The sequence below is a fragment of the Engystomops pustulosus genome, chromosome 8, assembly GCF_040894005.1.
Source record: "Engystomops pustulosus chromosome 8, aEngPut4.maternal, whole genome shotgun sequence".
NCBI lineage: Eukaryota > Metazoa > Chordata > Amphibia > Anura > Leptodactylidae > Engystomops > Engystomops pustulosus.
In genome coordinates, this window is record NC_092418.1 from 92366977 (window position 1) to 92384778 (window position 17802).

The window sequence follows — 17802 nt, forward strand, 5'->3', positions numbered from 1 at the left end:
TTGCATTAGCTAGAGAACACCAAGATTAGCTTATACGCCCCCCCACACACACGGTCCTGTGCTCTTCACAGATGAAAGCAGGTTCACACTGAGCACATGTGAGAGCCTGGAGACGCCGTGGAGAGCAATCTGCTGCCTGCGACATCCTTCAGCATGACCGGTTTGGCACTGGTCCTTAAAGAGGACCTGTCATCCCCCCACCAAATATGTCCCCCATAATCCTCCCCCAGCCCTATTCTAGCAATGACATTTTTTTTTTATATTTAGGTTGGCAAGTTAGTTTTAATTGATCCCACCTCTTAACAAATAAGAGGTCGGAACCTCGTATCCTGTCCCCTGGCAGTCGTCCGTATTCATTAGGGGGCCGGCCGACACACCCCTCCACGCCCCTGTCAGCAGGGACCTGTAAGAATAGCCAGCAGCAGCGCATATATTGTGCAATTGAATGTTACATATATATTCGGCCGGCGCTGTGAATAAGCCCCTCTGCAGCTGTATCGCAGAGAGCCGGCAGCGATTGCGAAATATATGAGCTGCTGCCGGCTATTCTTACATGTCCCGATGACCCTCCACGCATGTGTTTCGGCTGGCCCCCTAATGAATACGGACGACTGCCAGGGGACAGGATACGAGGATCCGACCTCTTATTTGGTAAGAGGTTGGATCGATTAAAACCAACTTGCCAACATAAATTATTCTTAAAAATGTCATTGCTAAAATAGGGCTGGGGGAGGATTATGGGGGACATATTTGGTGGGGGTCTTTTGGGGTGGGAGGGGGGGGGGGTGAAAGGTCCTCTTTAACTACAATGCAACTCACCAATACAATTGTTTTTCTCAGATTAGTGGACGATTTTACCTTTGAAGTCTTCAGAATTGAGATTTCACCTCTTGACTTAACTCAGGATAAAATAAGCATTTCTACGTATATAAGAAGGAACTGGACTTTTTGTGAATGTTCTATATTCAAACAACAGACGATGAATGATGTCCATGACTGATGTTACCCAAACAAAATTTAGGATTATATCTGCCACAAATGGATTTCCCAGTTTTTCGTAGGGCACAATGGATTTATTGCAAAGAAGGCGTAATCATCCCCCAAAACATCATAAACTACTGAGATTCATAATCTGATAAAACCTTCAATAATCTCAGAATGAAATCCACCTTACAGTACACGTACGCTATAAAGTCATGCGAAAGAGAATAAGTTAGAACAGTGCTTATGTCTTCTTCAGGTTAGGTTATACCAATGTCCTTCACACTTTGTCTTATCATGAATGGGTGGGGAAGGATATGAGTACATGGGTTGTGAGTTCAGTAACATGAATGTCCTTAAAGGAATTGTCCAATCACAACAAGTTAACCTGTTACCAAAGGAAAAGGGGATAACTTGCTGATCAGTGGGTTCACAAGAGTCACACCCCAAAAGAATGGAGTAGCCGGTCACACATGCACGCAGCGTCTATGGAACTGACGCTGATAGCATTGTACAGCTCTCGGCTATCTCAGTTTGCGCCATAGAGGTGACTAGAGCAGCATGGTGGATATGCAACGGGCTGCTCTGTTCATTTGGGGTACAACAGACTCCTATTCTTGTAATCCATGGGAGTCCCACCACTGAGACCAGCAAATAAGCCCCTATGATCCTTGTTTGTCTGAGAAATCTTAATGATATCATGTGTAATACAAAGGATGTAATAACTGAAGACACTAGTAGAGAACCAAATATCACACACCTGCACAATCCAATTATAGTGCAAAGTATCATTAGGAAACATTTATTGACATTTAGGATAAATATACCAATTGTGCGCTTACGATCTTGACATATTGCAGGGTAAAACATTACCGACTGTTTACCATGTTAATGTTAATCGTTGACATGATGAGTTCTGATGGTTTTTACAGACCGTGAAGGTTATAGTAGAAGATTACTCCTCCAGTAGATGCTTTAGGTGAGAAAGTATCTCGGCCCCACTTGACCAAACGCTTATAGAAGAATCGATGAGCTCAATATCCTTGGCGATTCTCTTCTCCAAGGTGTAACCCACCCTGGGCATGGCAACATCGCCCTTCTTCAGGAAGGTTACGGGACAGAGGTCATTGCTCCCATCTCCAATATAAACAATTTTCGAGTACTGCACTCCGTTTGACGTCTGCTTGGCCACAAACTCTTCCAACACTTTTCTCTTGCACAGGTTCTTCGGGCAGGTGGCACAGTGGTGAACGTGAAAATTCTGCACAGTGAGGTTCCCAAAGCGGTCGAAGGTTGCGGGGTTTGTGAACACCTGATCGAACACTGCGTTTACGTTGGCATGGGTTAGGATCCAGTCAATAAAAATGGTGTTGGAATCGGAGATGATGATGCAATCAAAACGGTCTTTGTTTTGGCCAATGAAATGTAGAAGCTCCGTCATCCCAGGAGTATAAGGTATAGCGATCATGATCCTCTTCATGTCATCCTCACGAATTCCCTGTTCTCCTAGGTAGGTGAAAATCCTTCCCATGTATTCTGTCCATTTCCCTTTCTCATAAGAGTTTTGTAAGACGTTGGGCAGCTTCTTATTTGGAGCACATTGGACAATCCAGGTGTCACTGTTATCATTCACAATAGTGTGGTCAAAGTCAAACACCAGGAGAATCTTCATGGCGGCACCTAGGGACAAAGGTAAAGGTGGTAAGAGATATGTTCACAGGTTTAATCAATAAAACAGAGTATGTTGTTAAAGGAGACTTCCATGAATATGGGAAAATCCTCCTGGGGGCCAGAAATAAAACAAACATATATTTAGCTATACAACACTATGTTAAAGAGGACCTGTCACCCCAAAAATGAGCCCCAACAAATGTGCTCCCCAGCTCCTTTCTCCCTAGCCAGTTTTTAAAAAAAATGTATTTGTGCCAAGTTGATTTAAACCAATCCGACCTCTGACTAAATAAGAGGACGGATTCTCGTATCTTGTGTCAGTACAGTCGGCCTTATTTATTAGGGGGCCGGCCCGACACACCCCCAGCACGCCCCTGTGTAAACCTGGCGCTGTGAAGAAGAAAGTCTGTGGCCGCGCTGTATATAAAGAATACCACAGACGGGTGTACAGGTCCCCGCAGACGGGGCGTGCTGGGGGTGTGTCGGCCGGCCCCCTAATGAACAAGGCCGACTGCACTGACACAAGATACGAGAATCCAACCTCTTATTTAGTAAGAGATCGGATCAGTCTAAATCAACTTAGCACAAATAAATTTTTTAAACAACTGGCTGGGGAGAAAGGGGCTGGGGAGAGGATTATGGGGGACACATTTGTTGGGGCTCATTTTCGGGGTGACAGGTCCTCTTTAAGTAAGTTGTGAAGAACAATGACCCCTGGGAAAATGACGTGGTCTATGTAAACAGCTGATTGGTGGATTCCATATCAATTCTAAAGGATTAAGATCTGTGGCTTAATTCACTGCACAACATTTAAATCAGATGTCAGGACAGTTTTACCATTTTAAAGGAAATCTACCATCAAAAGCAAGCCTCATAAACCAGGGACACTTACTCATAAGGTACTGTGACAGTGGTAATCTTTTTATATTTGTTATCTATGGTCTCCTTCCTTCTAAAATCAACTTTTAAAAATTATGCTAATGATCCCAAAAGGTTTTGGGGGCATTACCAGAGCCCCTCTGTGCTGTAGCTTCAAAGGCTGTTACAGTGTGCATGGATCACTACCCACTCCGAATGTGTGCTCACTGCTGATGAGATTACAGGAAGTGCAGGGGTAAGGCTACATTCACAGGGCCATTGGGGGACGAATATACGGCCCCCATAGGCCTGCAACCAAAGCATTGGTGATAACTTTTTGATGTATAGGGTTATGATGGCAAGGGCCTCATTTATCATACGGTCTTGAGTCCCTTTATTTAAAGGGGTTTTCTCACAAACTTAAGTTAGGTTCTATCCATCAGTGGGGGGTCTCAGTGCTGACCCCTCACTGCTCCGTCAGACTAATGGAGCAGACGGCCGCAAATGCATGACCACTCTGCTCCATTATTCTCTATGGAGTTGACAGAGATCGTTGAGCGCAGCGCTCGGCAATTTCCGTCAGCTCCATAGAGATTAATGGAGCAGAACAGTCATGCGTGGCCGTCTTCTCTGACGGAGCGACAAGGGATCCGACAGAGGTACATGGGACCCTCGTTTTCGTGATCTGTGGGGGTCTCATCACTGAGACCCCCACTGATCAGCAAGTTAGGTCCTATCCATTGGATAGGGCCTAACTTTTGTTCGTGGAAAAACCCCTTTAAGGTCACTGGATTTATGCAATATGGAGCAGCAGGACCCATGTGTGACCATTGCTCCATTCCAACACCAGTCATGTATTGAGAAGAGTGATGGGATGGGGGGGAACTTTGGACACTCATTTTAGTGCCCATGGAGATCAGATATTGATCCCTCATCACCAATCTACATCCTACATTTGCAACAATAGAATTGCTGGAAAAACAATTTTCCCCTCTTTTGTTTTTCTTGCATGTTCTATTCATGAACGTGGGTTTGATAATTCAACATGGGAACTAGCTACTAAGCCGACACTACTTGTCTCCAATACTAAAGTAGTTATCTCTGGCCGGGAGAGATGCAAATATGGTCATGTTGACCATTCTTGACGCTCAGTGACTATCATACAAGGGTCCACACTAAGGAATGACCGCCACGTTCAATACTTTTCGAGCGCTGGAAATACACTATGGAACCGAAAAAGATCTGGCCACAATTTCAATAGCTGCCTTAAAGGGGATGCACAGGTCCAGCACAAACAGTTAGGTCACATGTCCGATGATGGGGTGGAGCTAAACCGCTTTCTGTTTCAACAACGATGAGCAAAATTTTGAAAGCAACTATGTATATATATAACTATATTAAATCAAAATCTGTAAAGCAAAATTTTTTATATGTAAACTCATAAAAGGTAATGACACCTCTAAATTTGGATATAGAAAAATATGGAGAAGATCCTCATAGGGTGTAATGGAGGGGGTCATTACTGTGTAGCTTCATCAGTGCATGCTGGGAGTTGTAGTCCAACAACATCTGGCTACTAACACCTGCATTAAAAGGTGGGATGAAGCCAGGAGACCACCTGCTAACAAGACATACAGATAACAGAGACCTTGTAAGGGTAACGTTATATTTACCAGTCCCTATCCGTTTCTTTCCTCCAGATTTGCAGAAGCTAAACACAAACCAGCGACACTTTCAGCGCAGCGCCCGCGGGCAAGGTTCCAGCTGACGTCACTAACACCTGGCCGCCATCTTGGATGAGGGCAACTTCCAGCTTTGGGCCAGCGCTGGTAATTACGTCACAGGCGTGCGGCGGCCATGCTGAGTTCGGGCAGTGTCGATGGTTCTGTGTAACAAAATCGTAAAATGTGCTAATGTTTGTATTGATAAAGTTGAACATGGACTGAGCATGCGCAGTGGATGCCAGTCTCTCCCCTCTATTTCCGGTTGGTACTTCCGGTTTGGTAACTAGGCAACATATGATGCACGTCCTGGCTGGTTGTCTGGGTGACGTGAGGACGCGGAAGGCTTAGTGGAGGGGATATCATGGCGGCGGTGTCCGGGCCTGTGGTGCAGTACGGCCGCAGGAGAGGCTCCAGTAGGATGCGGACAGGTAATGGAGATGTGAGGAAGCAGCCTCAATCAGTAATGGGGGTTCAGAGCTCCACCACCTGCAACTTTCCAAAAGTCCCTTACAGTAACACCGCCCCCATAACCCTTCTTGATCATTGGCATAATTTTAAAAGCTGATTTTAGCAGGAGGCCATGGATAACAAATTCCCCCCTCCCCCGGGCGGTTATATGTTTTAGATTAAATCCGGAATACCCCTTTAAAGGAAATCTACCATCAGGATGAAGGATTGTAAACCAAGCACACTTACATGCTGTTGTGTGCCCCCACTGGCAGGATCTGCTCTTCTTTTAGCTTCTCATGCCCTGGTTTTTGGGAAAAAAATGTATGCAAATGACCCTGAGGGGCTCCGTTCTCCATAGGTGTTAATGGAGCCTGGAGCCCCTCGGGCTCATTTGCATAATTTTTACGTTTTTTTTTAAAGCTAAAAACAGAGCAGATCCCGCCAGAGGGGGTACACACCAGTGTGACAGTGTGCATAGTTTACAATCCTTCATCCTGATGGTAGATTTCCTTCATGTTCCCACATCACAAGAGTATAAACCTTAGTTAAGGGAAAGGGGAGTTCGACTGATACCGGGGTAGGGAGATTATGGATCTATATTGTTCTGATTGGAAGTTGGGAGTTAATTTGTTAATGATTTTTGGATTATTTTCCTTTGTTGACATTTCTTTTCATCTTGGATGTGCATCTTAGTCCTGCTACCAGACTGTTAGTCTGACCAGAAAATGTAAAGTACATCAAACTAAAATTACTAATATTTGTAATTCTAACATATGCTTTATGTATTTTTTGCTTATCGTATATGTTTTAATACTACGATACTAAAATACTACAAATGTATAAAGATTTGCAAAATTCTTTGTGCAAAATGTTAGTATTTCTAGTGCAGTGTGGCCAGGAACATGTACAGTTATATCGCGCTGTAAGTGCCTTTATTTCTAACATCATGCAGGGTCATCCAAGCATCTCTTATCAATGCCCAAAGCAGTGCCAGAAATAGCAACTAGAATGAATAGGTGTTAGGAATTAACATGCCACTGGTTAATTTTTATACTTTAATTGACCAAAATCTTTTTTTTTTTTAATTTTTTTTATTACAATAGAGATCTCTCAAGGAGACATGGCGGCCACATCCGGGGTAACCGTAGATCTCCGAGAAGTTGCCGTTCTCCCAAGAGCAGAGTGGGAGCGTATTACCAGCTATGGAAGCTCATTGGAGAAAGAAGCAAGGAAACTTTATGATGAGAGGAAGGAAAGAGAAGACTTGCACTTACGTTCCAAGGAAATGGTGAAAAACTGGACCAACACCATATCAGTAAGTGCTACCCTAGTAGACCCCCATTCACAAACTGAACGGAGTCAGAGGCTCTGCACACAATATAACATGTACGCGGATGTGATATTATTTTATCTGGTGCAGGGTGTAAGCTGAATCTCCCTAGTCACACCAGCCTATATCTTAATGATAGTTGATGACATATCATTTGGGACTGTGCAGTATTTTTGTAGAACCTTTTCTTGTGTATAGTAATACATTAGGTCCATCTGTACACCATATGTAAAACGCACAGAAAATCCACAGCACATTAGTGCATTAGTGTAAGGGCGTTTTAAGTCCATTTTAAAGCATCCGTTTTGACCGTTTTTGTCCTTTTTTCCCAATTATCTTACTAGATAAACAGGTTGTAAACAGCCAAACGCATGGTAAACGGTCAAAAACGGATGCATTTTTTAACTGACTGAAAACGCAAGCTTAAAAACAGACCAAAAACGCCATTAGTGGCATCACCCCTTGTATCCACAGCAAGTAAATTTTGTGCCTTGGATTCTATTGCAGAATTCAAACTTCTCTGGTTTGTCTTTGATGCAATATGGCTGCTAAAGAAAAAAAGTACAGACATGGAAATTCTGCAGAGTGTGCATTTTTAAAGGTGTTTTTTGTGTTTTGCTTGTGTCTTTTTTTTTTTTTTTAAATTTGATAGACTTTTTCCTCCAACATGGCCTACTAAAAAGTTAGGACATTCCTTCAAAGCAACCCCATCTGCTATGCAATATCCTCAGCATCTTCCAATTGGAGCTGTGGGGTGCTGATGGGTGACCAAGACAGCCCCTCCCTCTGAAACCACTTAGATATAGGAGATCAGAAATAACACATCCCATCAGCAGCTTCCGCAGGATGCCATGTCCTGCACTCTGATACGGCCCCATATAAAGACATTGCATTAGAAGAAGCACCCTCAATGACTGCTGTAAGCATGGATGGACATTAACTCTCTGCTGGCCGATACCTGCTTTAGATTGTCCTCCATCCCCCATCCAATAATAATGCATCAGGTTATTTATTTTAGCAAGCGGTTCTCCATGCAGTGTCACACATCCATGGTGATATCAGGTGTGAGGAGACACTATTTTTAAGTGTCCATGTTCTGGTGACTGGTGCTGTCCCACCCCAGCTTGCTGCAGGTAGTGCTGTCTGAGGTAAGAGGCTCATCTCGCTTCATGGCTGGTGCACCCCTGGATGTAAAGACCTAATACGGCAGTCATCACAGGGACAGGGCTGGATTTTCTATTGAGAATTCTTGCGTTTTTCATCTGTATTTTTTAGGTTTCCGTCGAATCTTGCTGCCACAGATCAGATTCTAACTTGGTATAGCCTCTTTAAGCAATTAAACACAATAAGAATGTTCTATTTTCCAATATTTTCTCAACTTGTAACTTTTTTCTTTTTTACAGGGTTTAAGGAAGGAAAAATTGCAAGCAAAGAAACTTAGGGAAGAAAGAGAAGAAGAAGAGAAGCAAAAGATTGATCTGGAGGAGGCGCAGTACCAGGCAGAAAAGAGGAGACAAGCGATAGAGAACGCCAGGCTCAAGCAATACTACCAGAATGACAAAGTCAAGACCTTTCATGTAAGTCAACCACAGACTCTCCCACAATGCAGCTGTTTTAGGCTACATTCACACAACCGTTGGGAAATGTATATATGGCCTCAAGCATGCCTATATAAGCCCCCCCATAGGCCGGCAATGGGCGCACAGAGTGGTATAGAGCAGCACATGTGCCTCATCATACCGCTCTGTACACGGGGAAAAGATAGGACATGTCCTATCTTTCCCCGTGTTACGGCGCCATGCATCGCAATGGAGAGGGGAGGGGTCACCTTTTCTCCTCTCCATCACGGCGAAGGTATGCCCGCTGGGCTACGTTAGTGTGAATGTAGCCTTACTCTGATTCTATATCACATTTTTACTGCTCTTATTTCTTATTGCATCATTTCATCAGAAATCAACGGGCACTTTCTCTCTGTTACACCAATGAAACATATAGATATGCATAGGAGCACACAGAGAAACCTGCAGAATCTTTCTTGATGAAAGTCTAATTTTCGTAGTGTAAGGAGTCACAATCAATATCTTCTTGGTGGAGATCCTAAATGTTAGACAACCATCAATCCGTTGATTTCTGTTGAGTCTGGTATCAGAATCGGCACAGAGCATGGAGCTTTAATAACACAGCTCTAACACAGAGAACTCAGCTATACTTTTGACTCTGTTCTTTGTTGAGTTGAGACAAAATAAACTGATCAGTAGGGGTCCTGAGTGTCAGACCCCCCCTACAATCTGATGCTGATTACTAATCCTATGGTAATCAATCAGAAATCTGACAAAATTGGGTATCGAGACTGCATTGTTTTCCTTTTCCAGTGATGGGATACTAAAAACCTGACCAAGGTCTAGGGCAAGGTGGTCATGATAGCGGAAACGGGAGCTCTTTACTCACATATTATAGAAGCTTTCATTTCTGAGTTAATAAATATTCATTTTTGCAATTTCTGGAACCAGCAAACATATGCGTAGATATTGCTGTTACATACTTATTATGTTTCTTACTGTTGCGGTTCTATTACTGTTCTTATGATTCCTTCTCAGTACTGTGCAGTACGTCTAGTACACATCTGTTTGTTTGCTATTTGTATTACTGCAGGAATCATTCTTGTGCCACTTGTGCAGTAGAGGGTCTGCACAGTGACACTGAGCATGTGCGACCAACAGCACTGGGCACATTAGGTCGACATTGAGAAGGAATTAAAAGGACAGCAGATCGCGCCATATCAACACAGGAATGCTCCAGATAATACATTTTTTCCTTTTCCTGACAATCCCTTTAATAGTTCTGAGCTCTCTGTTATGGTGATCTGCTAAATGGGTGTCCGAGGTGTCTGGGAAGTTACACTGTTCCCTGTCTTATTACAGAGCGCTTTGCTGCTTACTGAGGTCATAAAAGAACGAGATGCCCAGTTAGAATTGAAAAGCAAACGTATGAATATGAACAATCGGCAAGACAAGGACACCCTGGCCAAGATGCAGAGGGAATTGGAAGAAAGTATTTATAATGACCAGCAGAAGGCGCTGCAGAGGTCCACCCAGAGGAAGAATAATGCACAAGATCTTCTGAAGCAGTATGTAGAGATTTCCAAATTCATCATCACCATTGTTTCCTTCTATCTTTAGGTTCTCATCTACAATGCTAGTAAGTACTCGGGATACTGTAAATAAGGTGCTTGAATATCAGAAAACCCCAGAGTTAATACAATATGGATGGTTATCAATATGACTGACACTAAAGGGGTTTTCTGACATTTGGCAAAAACTCAGGTGGGCATTTTTTGTGTAGTATTTGAAAAATCGTCACACACTCACCTCCCCAGAGGGTCGCCCTGGTTTCGGTTTTGTTTTCTGATTCGCACAGCTTCTGGTGGTGATAGAAATGATGACATCATGTACATTGTGTCAGTCAATTGGGTAGGCTGTTACATGCACAATGTACGTGATGACATCATTACTTCTAGATTGGAAACCGCAGAGAGCTACAGTGTGTCTGGAGTCGCATGGTGCTGGGTAGCTCACACTGCACTGCACTCCATGCTACTTTGTAAGAGCCCAGCACCTCATTCAACTGATCATATAAGGCACCTACCCCACAGGTTCCTGAGCAATAAGTTAAGGGCTTTCTAATTATTGTTTCCTATGTAAATGACGTTGGCTTGTTCCTGACTCCTGACCTCTGTTAATACTAATCCTTGACCTGCTAATCTCATATGGAATATGATGGTGCTATATAAATAAAGATTATTAGTGTTATTATAGATTGAACCCAGCTTTCTTCTGACTTCAAATCAGTGCTGCTGCCCCGACCTACGGCCTGATTATTAACTATGTCCGTCCTGAGCCGATGACTTTCCTTGCTCGATTCTCGGTACTGCACACTGGTTTCCCTAAGCCGTAGGACATCCATCTTCAAACTGCGGCAATGTCCAGATAGATAGTCCCCCTACAAATACACCATAGCAAAACAGGTTAGATGACAAACTGTGTCCACAAATCACTGCCTATAATTTCTGTCATTAGCTAATCTGAGATCCAGGACTAGGGGATTTGGACCAATTTAAACAATTGTAATGTAAAGATTTGTTTTCTGTTTGATAATTAATTACTATGACGTTTGTTCCCAGGATAGAGGAGCACAAACACGCTGCTGACTTAGAGAAACGCACCAGCCACAGAGAAAGTGAAGAGATCCAGAGGCAGGCCCGGCTGTACGAGTATGAAATGCAGAAGTTACACAAGCTGAAGACGGAGGAGAAAAAACAAATGATGAAGACTTATCTTGTGAGCCGGGGGAGGGGGGAAATGCTGCTGCATTTATAAGATGCTCAGGCAGTGTCTTCTACAGATAATAATGCTGTGAACCGTTCAATCGCATGAGGAGTCCCAGAGATTGTTAATCCAACCTTCATAAAGTCATAGCATATCGCAGCAATATACCTGTAAGAAACTGCCTGGGAGTCTACAGATCTACTAATGACTGATCTTCATATCTCATAGTATGAGAGAATAAAAGTGAGCATACGGATTACTTACACTGTCATCACTGTTCCTAGGCACACATTTCTGATAGAGACCTCCTTCGAGCTCTTGAGAAACAGATGGAAGAAGAGAATGACGACCTGATACGACGTTATGTGCTTGCAAAGAAAAAAATGGCAAACCTGAAAAAACAGAGAGAGGAGGAAGTACATAGGTGAGGACATTTATAAAGCCAGATGCCAAAGAGAATTGAAAGTCATTAGCATGAAATATTGCACCAAACGCTGCACAAGGTTAGTAAAATTTAGTGTGGTTTTGGAGAGTTTGGACTGACAAACCTAGAACTGCTGAGCTGAACTCAGTGGGGCTCATTTATTTACCCAGTCCTGTTGGGATTCCCGAGGTGCGTTGTCCGACGAGGATGAATTCCGGCGCGATTCACTAAGATAGTGTGCCCAATATCCTGCATGGGTCGCTTCCCCGCTGAGGTCCGCCGGAGTTCACCATCTTCTTCCCGGTGCATGTGAGTGCATGTATTGCGACACAATTAGAATTTTAAATCCCACGCTTAGTCCGAAACAGTCGGATTGTACACGCCCCCTATTTGTTTCACATGAAAGTCGGCGTGCGCCAAAAACCCCTGTTAAATGCAGCGCAAATCGGAAATAGTCAGGAAATCCGACGGAAATGCGGTGTGCGGACCCTTAGTAAATGTGCCCCAGTGTGTCAGTTCACTGCAGCAGTTCCAGGTTCAGATGGGTAAATCAGACACAGACAATAAAACAGACACATGCGGGCACATTTGTCAGTCGCTCGTACACCAGTTTTTCTCTCTTTACAAGGGGTGTGAAGGGGGGGTTCCTGGTGGCAGTGAGGGCCTGCATGCTCGCTATTGCCAAATTTTTACAGGCAATATCTCAATTCTACACCAGACAAAGCTTACATCATTGATAAATGTCCCTCATCGAGCAAGTTTGTTGGACCAAACTTATGGGGTGCGGATCATAATTGGTAAGAACATTTCATTGAGAGGTGCTACTCCTTCTTACACTCCACAACTGGTTTGGACTTTGAAAACTGCATCTGCAAACCTGAATTTGTGGACGTACCCTTAGGTCTAGTTCACATCTCTCTCCGTTAGGTCTTCATTTATTGTGAGCCACAACAAAGAATGGTTGAACATGTGAAAGTCTTTTCATTATACACTTTCTCTGTATAGTCGCTGGAAAGACTTGCCCCTGTTCTGTGTGACCACAATAACTGAAGGGTAATTTTATGTATTGTGTATGGGGGTCTTAAGTGACTGTCACCAATATTTTACCCCATTAAACTAGTGCCCACCCCTCAGGTAGGGAATGAAATATCCTTTCTGGAATTACCTCTTTAATATGAAGTCTCATCCATTTACCTAGAAATCCAATCCCACCAATGTGAAAATTAGCAGAGAAGTGTCATATTTTGCCCTGGACGTTTTGCCTTACCTGTTACCTCCGGTCTCTTTGTCCCTAGCTAACATGACACAACCAAGCACCTGAGATTCTTGAAAATGCTACAACCTGCATGTGTATTTAAAGCTCTAACAATAGAGTTGTCATCTTCTTGTGGAATAGGAAAACAGTGGAACGGAGGGATAAAATTACTGAACTACTGGCAGCGCAGATGCAGCAGAAGCTGGATGATGAAGAAGAACGTCTGACTAGAGCGCTGGATGAGATGGAAGCAAGGCTGAGAAGAGAGAGTGAGGAAAAAGAGGGAAAGAGAAAAGCTGAGCTGAAGGCGATAACCGCGCACAGAATCGCCATGGTGAGTGCCAGATTTTGATCTCTCAGATTAGCTGCGATTTTGTTAAAATCGTCATAAAGTATCTTATAATTTATGACAATTTCACTGACCCACATAATCCATACTGAGCAGGTTGGTGGAGGTGCCATTAAGAGTGACTGATTGATAAAGCATTAAAGTGTTGATAAAGTATTCAATGTGATATATTAAAACTGAGTTTACCAACAGTTTTGACCATGCAAAGCTGTAGACAGTGTTAGGTAATAGCCCTGGAGAGCTGAGTAATCATATCTTTGTGCGTGTTGTTAGTTGCTATTCTAGGATTGTTGTTATACCTTGAGCACTAGTGTGGGAGATCTCTTCACTGAACACAGCACACCTTTCTCTTCTCTGAGTAAGTGCAGTATCAGGCTTCTGGTTAGATATTGCAGTAGAGGTGGACAAGACAGTAGTGTGAAGAGACTCCCCCAGTGCTCCCAGTCCAACTACACTCCTGGAATAGAAATGTATGTTTCACAATTCTGCTGCTACTAACAGCACACACAAATGTATAGTTACACATTTCTCCAGGGCTGCTACATAATACTGCTTACTTGCTATGTATGATTCCATTAAAGGGAAGCTGTCACCACAGCCCACGTTTTCCCTCAAGCACATGTTCCAAAAGCCCGTAACTTGTCCATTGCACACTTGCTTTTCCTATATTTCTGAGCAGTACAGTTTGGCTGTGATCAAACAGTGTAATTCCCACAGTGGGCATTCAAAATCCAACGGACGTCAGATCCCAGGTCTTTTTCCAGCCCCCCACGTTCCACTCCATCCCTCTAACGCAGTGTTCCCCAACCACCGGTCCGTGGCCCAAGACCGGGCCTTGGAACACCTGGTACTGGGCCGCGCCTGACCTCTGTAAAACAAAAAAAAAAACACCAAATAATCCACTGCTCTATTGACGACAAGCATCATGATGTCATAACATCATGCTATTAGTGAAGGGAAGGAAGAGAAGACTTTTGCAGGGGAATGAGGAAGGTAAGTACTTTTGTTTTTGACAGTTCGGCTGGGAAAGGGGACATTGGAAGCATATGGTGAGGGAAGCAAAGGAAAGGAGACATGGAGGGAAGACATATTGCAGTAAAGGGGACATGGGAGGGGAGCATGCAATACAAGTTGGGGTGCTTCTTCAGGAAATGGAACAATGTAAGCTAAGCACACAGGGAGTTATGGTGGAGCATTCAAATATACATTTTTAGCTATGAAACTATGACACCAGTCCGCAACCCCCACCGAACTGGTCCCTGAAGAAAATGTATGTTTTACAGCTGGTCCCTGGGCAGAAAAAGGTTGGGGATCACTGCTCTAACGTCATGGATGGGCGGCAGCTACGACATAGAAGAATGAGCTGCTGCCCATGTGTGACGTCCACACACCGCAGAAAGCATCTCCGGCACTTGCGCGGTGAGCTGCAACTCTCTGACATACGCAGTAAGATGTGGAGACAAAACAACCACAATAGTAAATTTGCCCCAGTCTAAGAAGCTGTGATACTGAATCCTTTAGTTACCTAACAACATATACCCAATTTTTTCTTTTATCTTCATTCACGTTATTCTCGTCTATGGCCGGACATAAAGGGATAGCAACACTGACCCTGAGAGATTTTACAGAACTAAATATTGATCGGCAGAAGCACTGGTGTTCCAGAGGATCCTCTGGTTCTGGGCTAGTATGATCCTGTGTTATATTTTGCTGGTGGTCCATTCCAGCCAGCACGTTGCTTAATTCATTGGGAGAAAGCCAACTGTATGTGCAACCTGTGAAAAAACAGCTTTTTATAGACCTGCATATTGTATATTTCTATATATTAGAGGAAGAAAAAAGAGGAAGAAGAAAAGCAAGAAAAAATGAAAGGATTACAGGCTCTTTATGAGATAAAGGAAGCGGATAACTACTTTATCGCACAACAAATGGAGAAAATGAAGAGAGTGGAGGATGAATGTAAGAAAGTGCAGACCATGCAGATCCAGCAGATGGTAAGAGCACTGCACAACTTGCATCTCTTTGGGAATACAGTCCTGCAGATAGGAGTCTTAGTCTCCCATAGATGTTAGATTTATGACAGTGGATTCCATGATTGCAGTTGCCGTCTGCTCTTTTAGGCTGCCACGTCAGATATTTTTTCATGCAGCTCAGTTATTGAGGTAAAATTTCTTCCCATTCCGTAAAGGGATTTTGCACTCTGAATGCAACAGAAAATTAACGGCTGGTGGATTGCAGGAGGTTTTTGGCAGGTAATATGGCGTGCCATCTGCACATGAATGTAGACCAAACCAGCCGTGAAAACTTACACATATGTCCATTTTTTATGGCCATTTTTCTTCAGTCTGCCATTAGTTTTTCATGGATCCTGATAAATTATAGTCTTAGTGATCCATTAAAAACAGGTTTTGTCTAGGACGTGCTCTACTTTCTAACAGATCAGTCGCACAGTCCGATAAAATAACAGTCGCGGGCACTGATCCATTAAAAAAGTATTGTATTATCTGTATTAACAGCCAACGGCACACAGCAAATTTTCGACCGCCTTTAGGTTTAGAGGAAGGAAAATTTGCCACTATATTTGTACAAATTAACAGTTTGTAGAACTTACAGCTTTGTAACACCTAAAGGCACACACCAGCTCCATGGTTAAATCCAGGTAGAAATCCACACCACATCCACGTGTAATACATACAACAGATTTGATTTCAGGTTCTGCTACAGATTGTAGTGGATTTCTCCAGCCCCACTGAAATAGGAGAAATCTTCTTTTTAAAGGGGTTGTCTCAACTTTTGAAGTTATCCCCAATCCACAAAACCCCTAACGATGATTGGATCCTCGTTCTCATGATCGTGGGGGTCCCATTTGTAGGACTCTCCCACAGATTGGATAAGTTGTCCAAACTTCATAAGTTATCCACAGGATGAGGGATGACTTAAAAATCCTCCACAGAGTATTGACATGGTTAGCATGAGGACATTATATATGGTGTGCTTAATATTATCTAACAACTCTCTGTGGTTACAATAAGAGGGTTCACAATTACAGTGCAGCAAATTAGGCAATGCCAGACAGAAAGTATGTAAAATCATTTCTGTGCTTCTAAAGGCCTCGTCTAGATATACAGGTTTTTTTTTTTCCTGATTTTCTTAGGCTGGAAAGAAGACGATGGCACAAGCAGAAAAAGAGGCCGAGTTTGAGTATGCCAAGAAGAATGAAGCTCTCGTGGCTAAAGAAGAGGAAGTATTCCAGGAGTATGCCAAGGAAGTGATCGATTCTGTCACCAAAGCTGGCCGAAACCCACTGCCACTTATAAAGGCGGCGCAGAAGGGAACCGGAGGAGGACGTGGTCCAGTTTACTCTGACAGGGGAGGCATTCGCCCTAGTTATCAGGTGCAGGATACCAGCGGGGTTCAGCTGCCGACTTATCAGACCGGCACCACCCAACAGATAAAGGAAATTTATGATGCTGGTGACGTAGAAAAAGGAAAGAGAAGACTCGGCTTCACATTCTGATTATGGGCGATTGTACCATCACTTCATATAAAATGTATATTTTGAATACAAGTAGAATAGATTCCCCAAAGATGTGTTTTTTTTTTTTAAGGTTACTCTTTAAAAGAAAAAAAAAATGTCTTGCACCTTGGAAGCCGGACCGCATAGTGATAGTGATCAGATTTTGTGCAGAGCTGCGTAACGCCAAACAATTACCACAGTCATGTCCTCAACTCTGTGTTCGGTCCATGAAATCCAACCACCGTACAGACCAGGATTCACAGGACAACCTCTAGCACAGTGATGGCGAACCTTTTAGAGACTGAGTGCCCAAACTACAACCAAGTCCCACTTATTTATCACAAAATGCCAACGCAGAAATTTAATTTGTGAGTTATACTCCCTTTTCTGTCACAGCTTACATTGATAGCAGCCCCTGAGGACACCAATAAAGCAGAAAATAGAAGAAATTTGGACAATCATTATAGCTTCCATCAAGGATCCCATAAACAGGAAGAATTGTCATGGCCGGAGCAGGAGCTACAATGATAGTCCAGATCTGTCCACACCTTCCCACTTCTCCGGTAGTCCCAGGTAGAGCTGTCACTTTAAAATACCTCCGTGTACAGCAATTCCTGGGCTGTTTGGGACTGTTGGAAGATACCTGGAGTCATCTCTGGTGATGGCCTGGGTGCCCACAGAAAGGGCTCCGAGTGCCACCTCTGGCACCCGTGCCATAGGTTCGCCACCACTGCTCTAGCGTATGCAGGACACCTTGTAAAGAGTTTATTATGGCCAACAAAAGGGCACAACCTAAACTACACTAATGATTATACAAATGCAATAATTTTGGCCCAATTTTCTTGCATACACAAAGCCAAGATATAGACAAGTCTTAACTTAAAGGGAACCTGTCATCAAAAATGTACCTAATAAACC

The 17802-nt window shown here is 43.3% G+C and overlaps 2 protein-coding genes across 2 annotated transcripts; one reads left to right on the plus strand and one right to left on the minus strand.

Moving 5' to 3' along the window:
* Positions 1–1754: 1754 nt before the first annotated feature.
* On the minus strand, positions 1755–5410 carry PHOSPHO2 (phosphatase, orphan 2). The gene is made up of 2 exons (XM_072121776.1): positions 5184–5410; positions 1755–2661 (listed from the first exon to the last, which is right to left on the minus strand). Exon 2 carries the CDS (start codon positions 2651–2653, stop codon positions 1937–1939), a length of 717 nt encoding a protein of 238 aa, XP_071977877.1. The 5' UTR covers positions 2654–2661; positions 5184–5410; the 3' UTR covers positions 1755–1936.
* A 91-nt stretch (positions 5411–5501) lies between these two features.
* Positions 5502–16954, plus strand: CFAP210 (cilia and flagella associated protein 210). The gene is made up of 9 exons (XM_072121775.1): positions 5502–5662; positions 6788–6999; positions 8418–8591; positions 9936–10141; positions 11195–11351; positions 11624–11763; positions 13160–13352; positions 15197–15361; positions 16522–16954. The coding sequence occupies exons 1-9, from the start codon at positions 5596–5598 to the stop codon at positions 16882–16884; spliced, it is 1677 nt and encodes a 558-aa protein (XP_071977876.1). The 5' UTR covers positions 5502–5595; the 3' UTR covers positions 16885–16954.
* Positions 16955–17802: the final 848 nt, after the last annotated feature.

Excerpts from the sequence above, each read along its gene's own strand:
- PHOSPHO2 (XM_072121776.1), bottom strand. The coding sequence starts at position 2,653 with ATGAAGATTCTCCTGGTGTTTGACTTTGACCACACTATTGTGAATGAT.
- CFAP210 (XM_072121775.1), top strand. The coding sequence starts at position 5,596 with ATGGCGGCGGTGTCCGGGCCTGTGGTGCAGTACGGCCGCAGGAGAGGC. Across the intron at positions 7,000-8,417 it reads ACTGGACCAACACCATATCA|GGTTTAAGGAAGGAAAAATT; the intron begins GTAAGTGCTACC and ends TCTTTTTTACAG. Across the intron at positions 10,142-11,194 it reads GCACAAGATCTTCTGAAGCA|GATAGAGGAGCACAAACACG; the intron begins GTATGTAGAGAT and ends GTTTGTTCCCAG.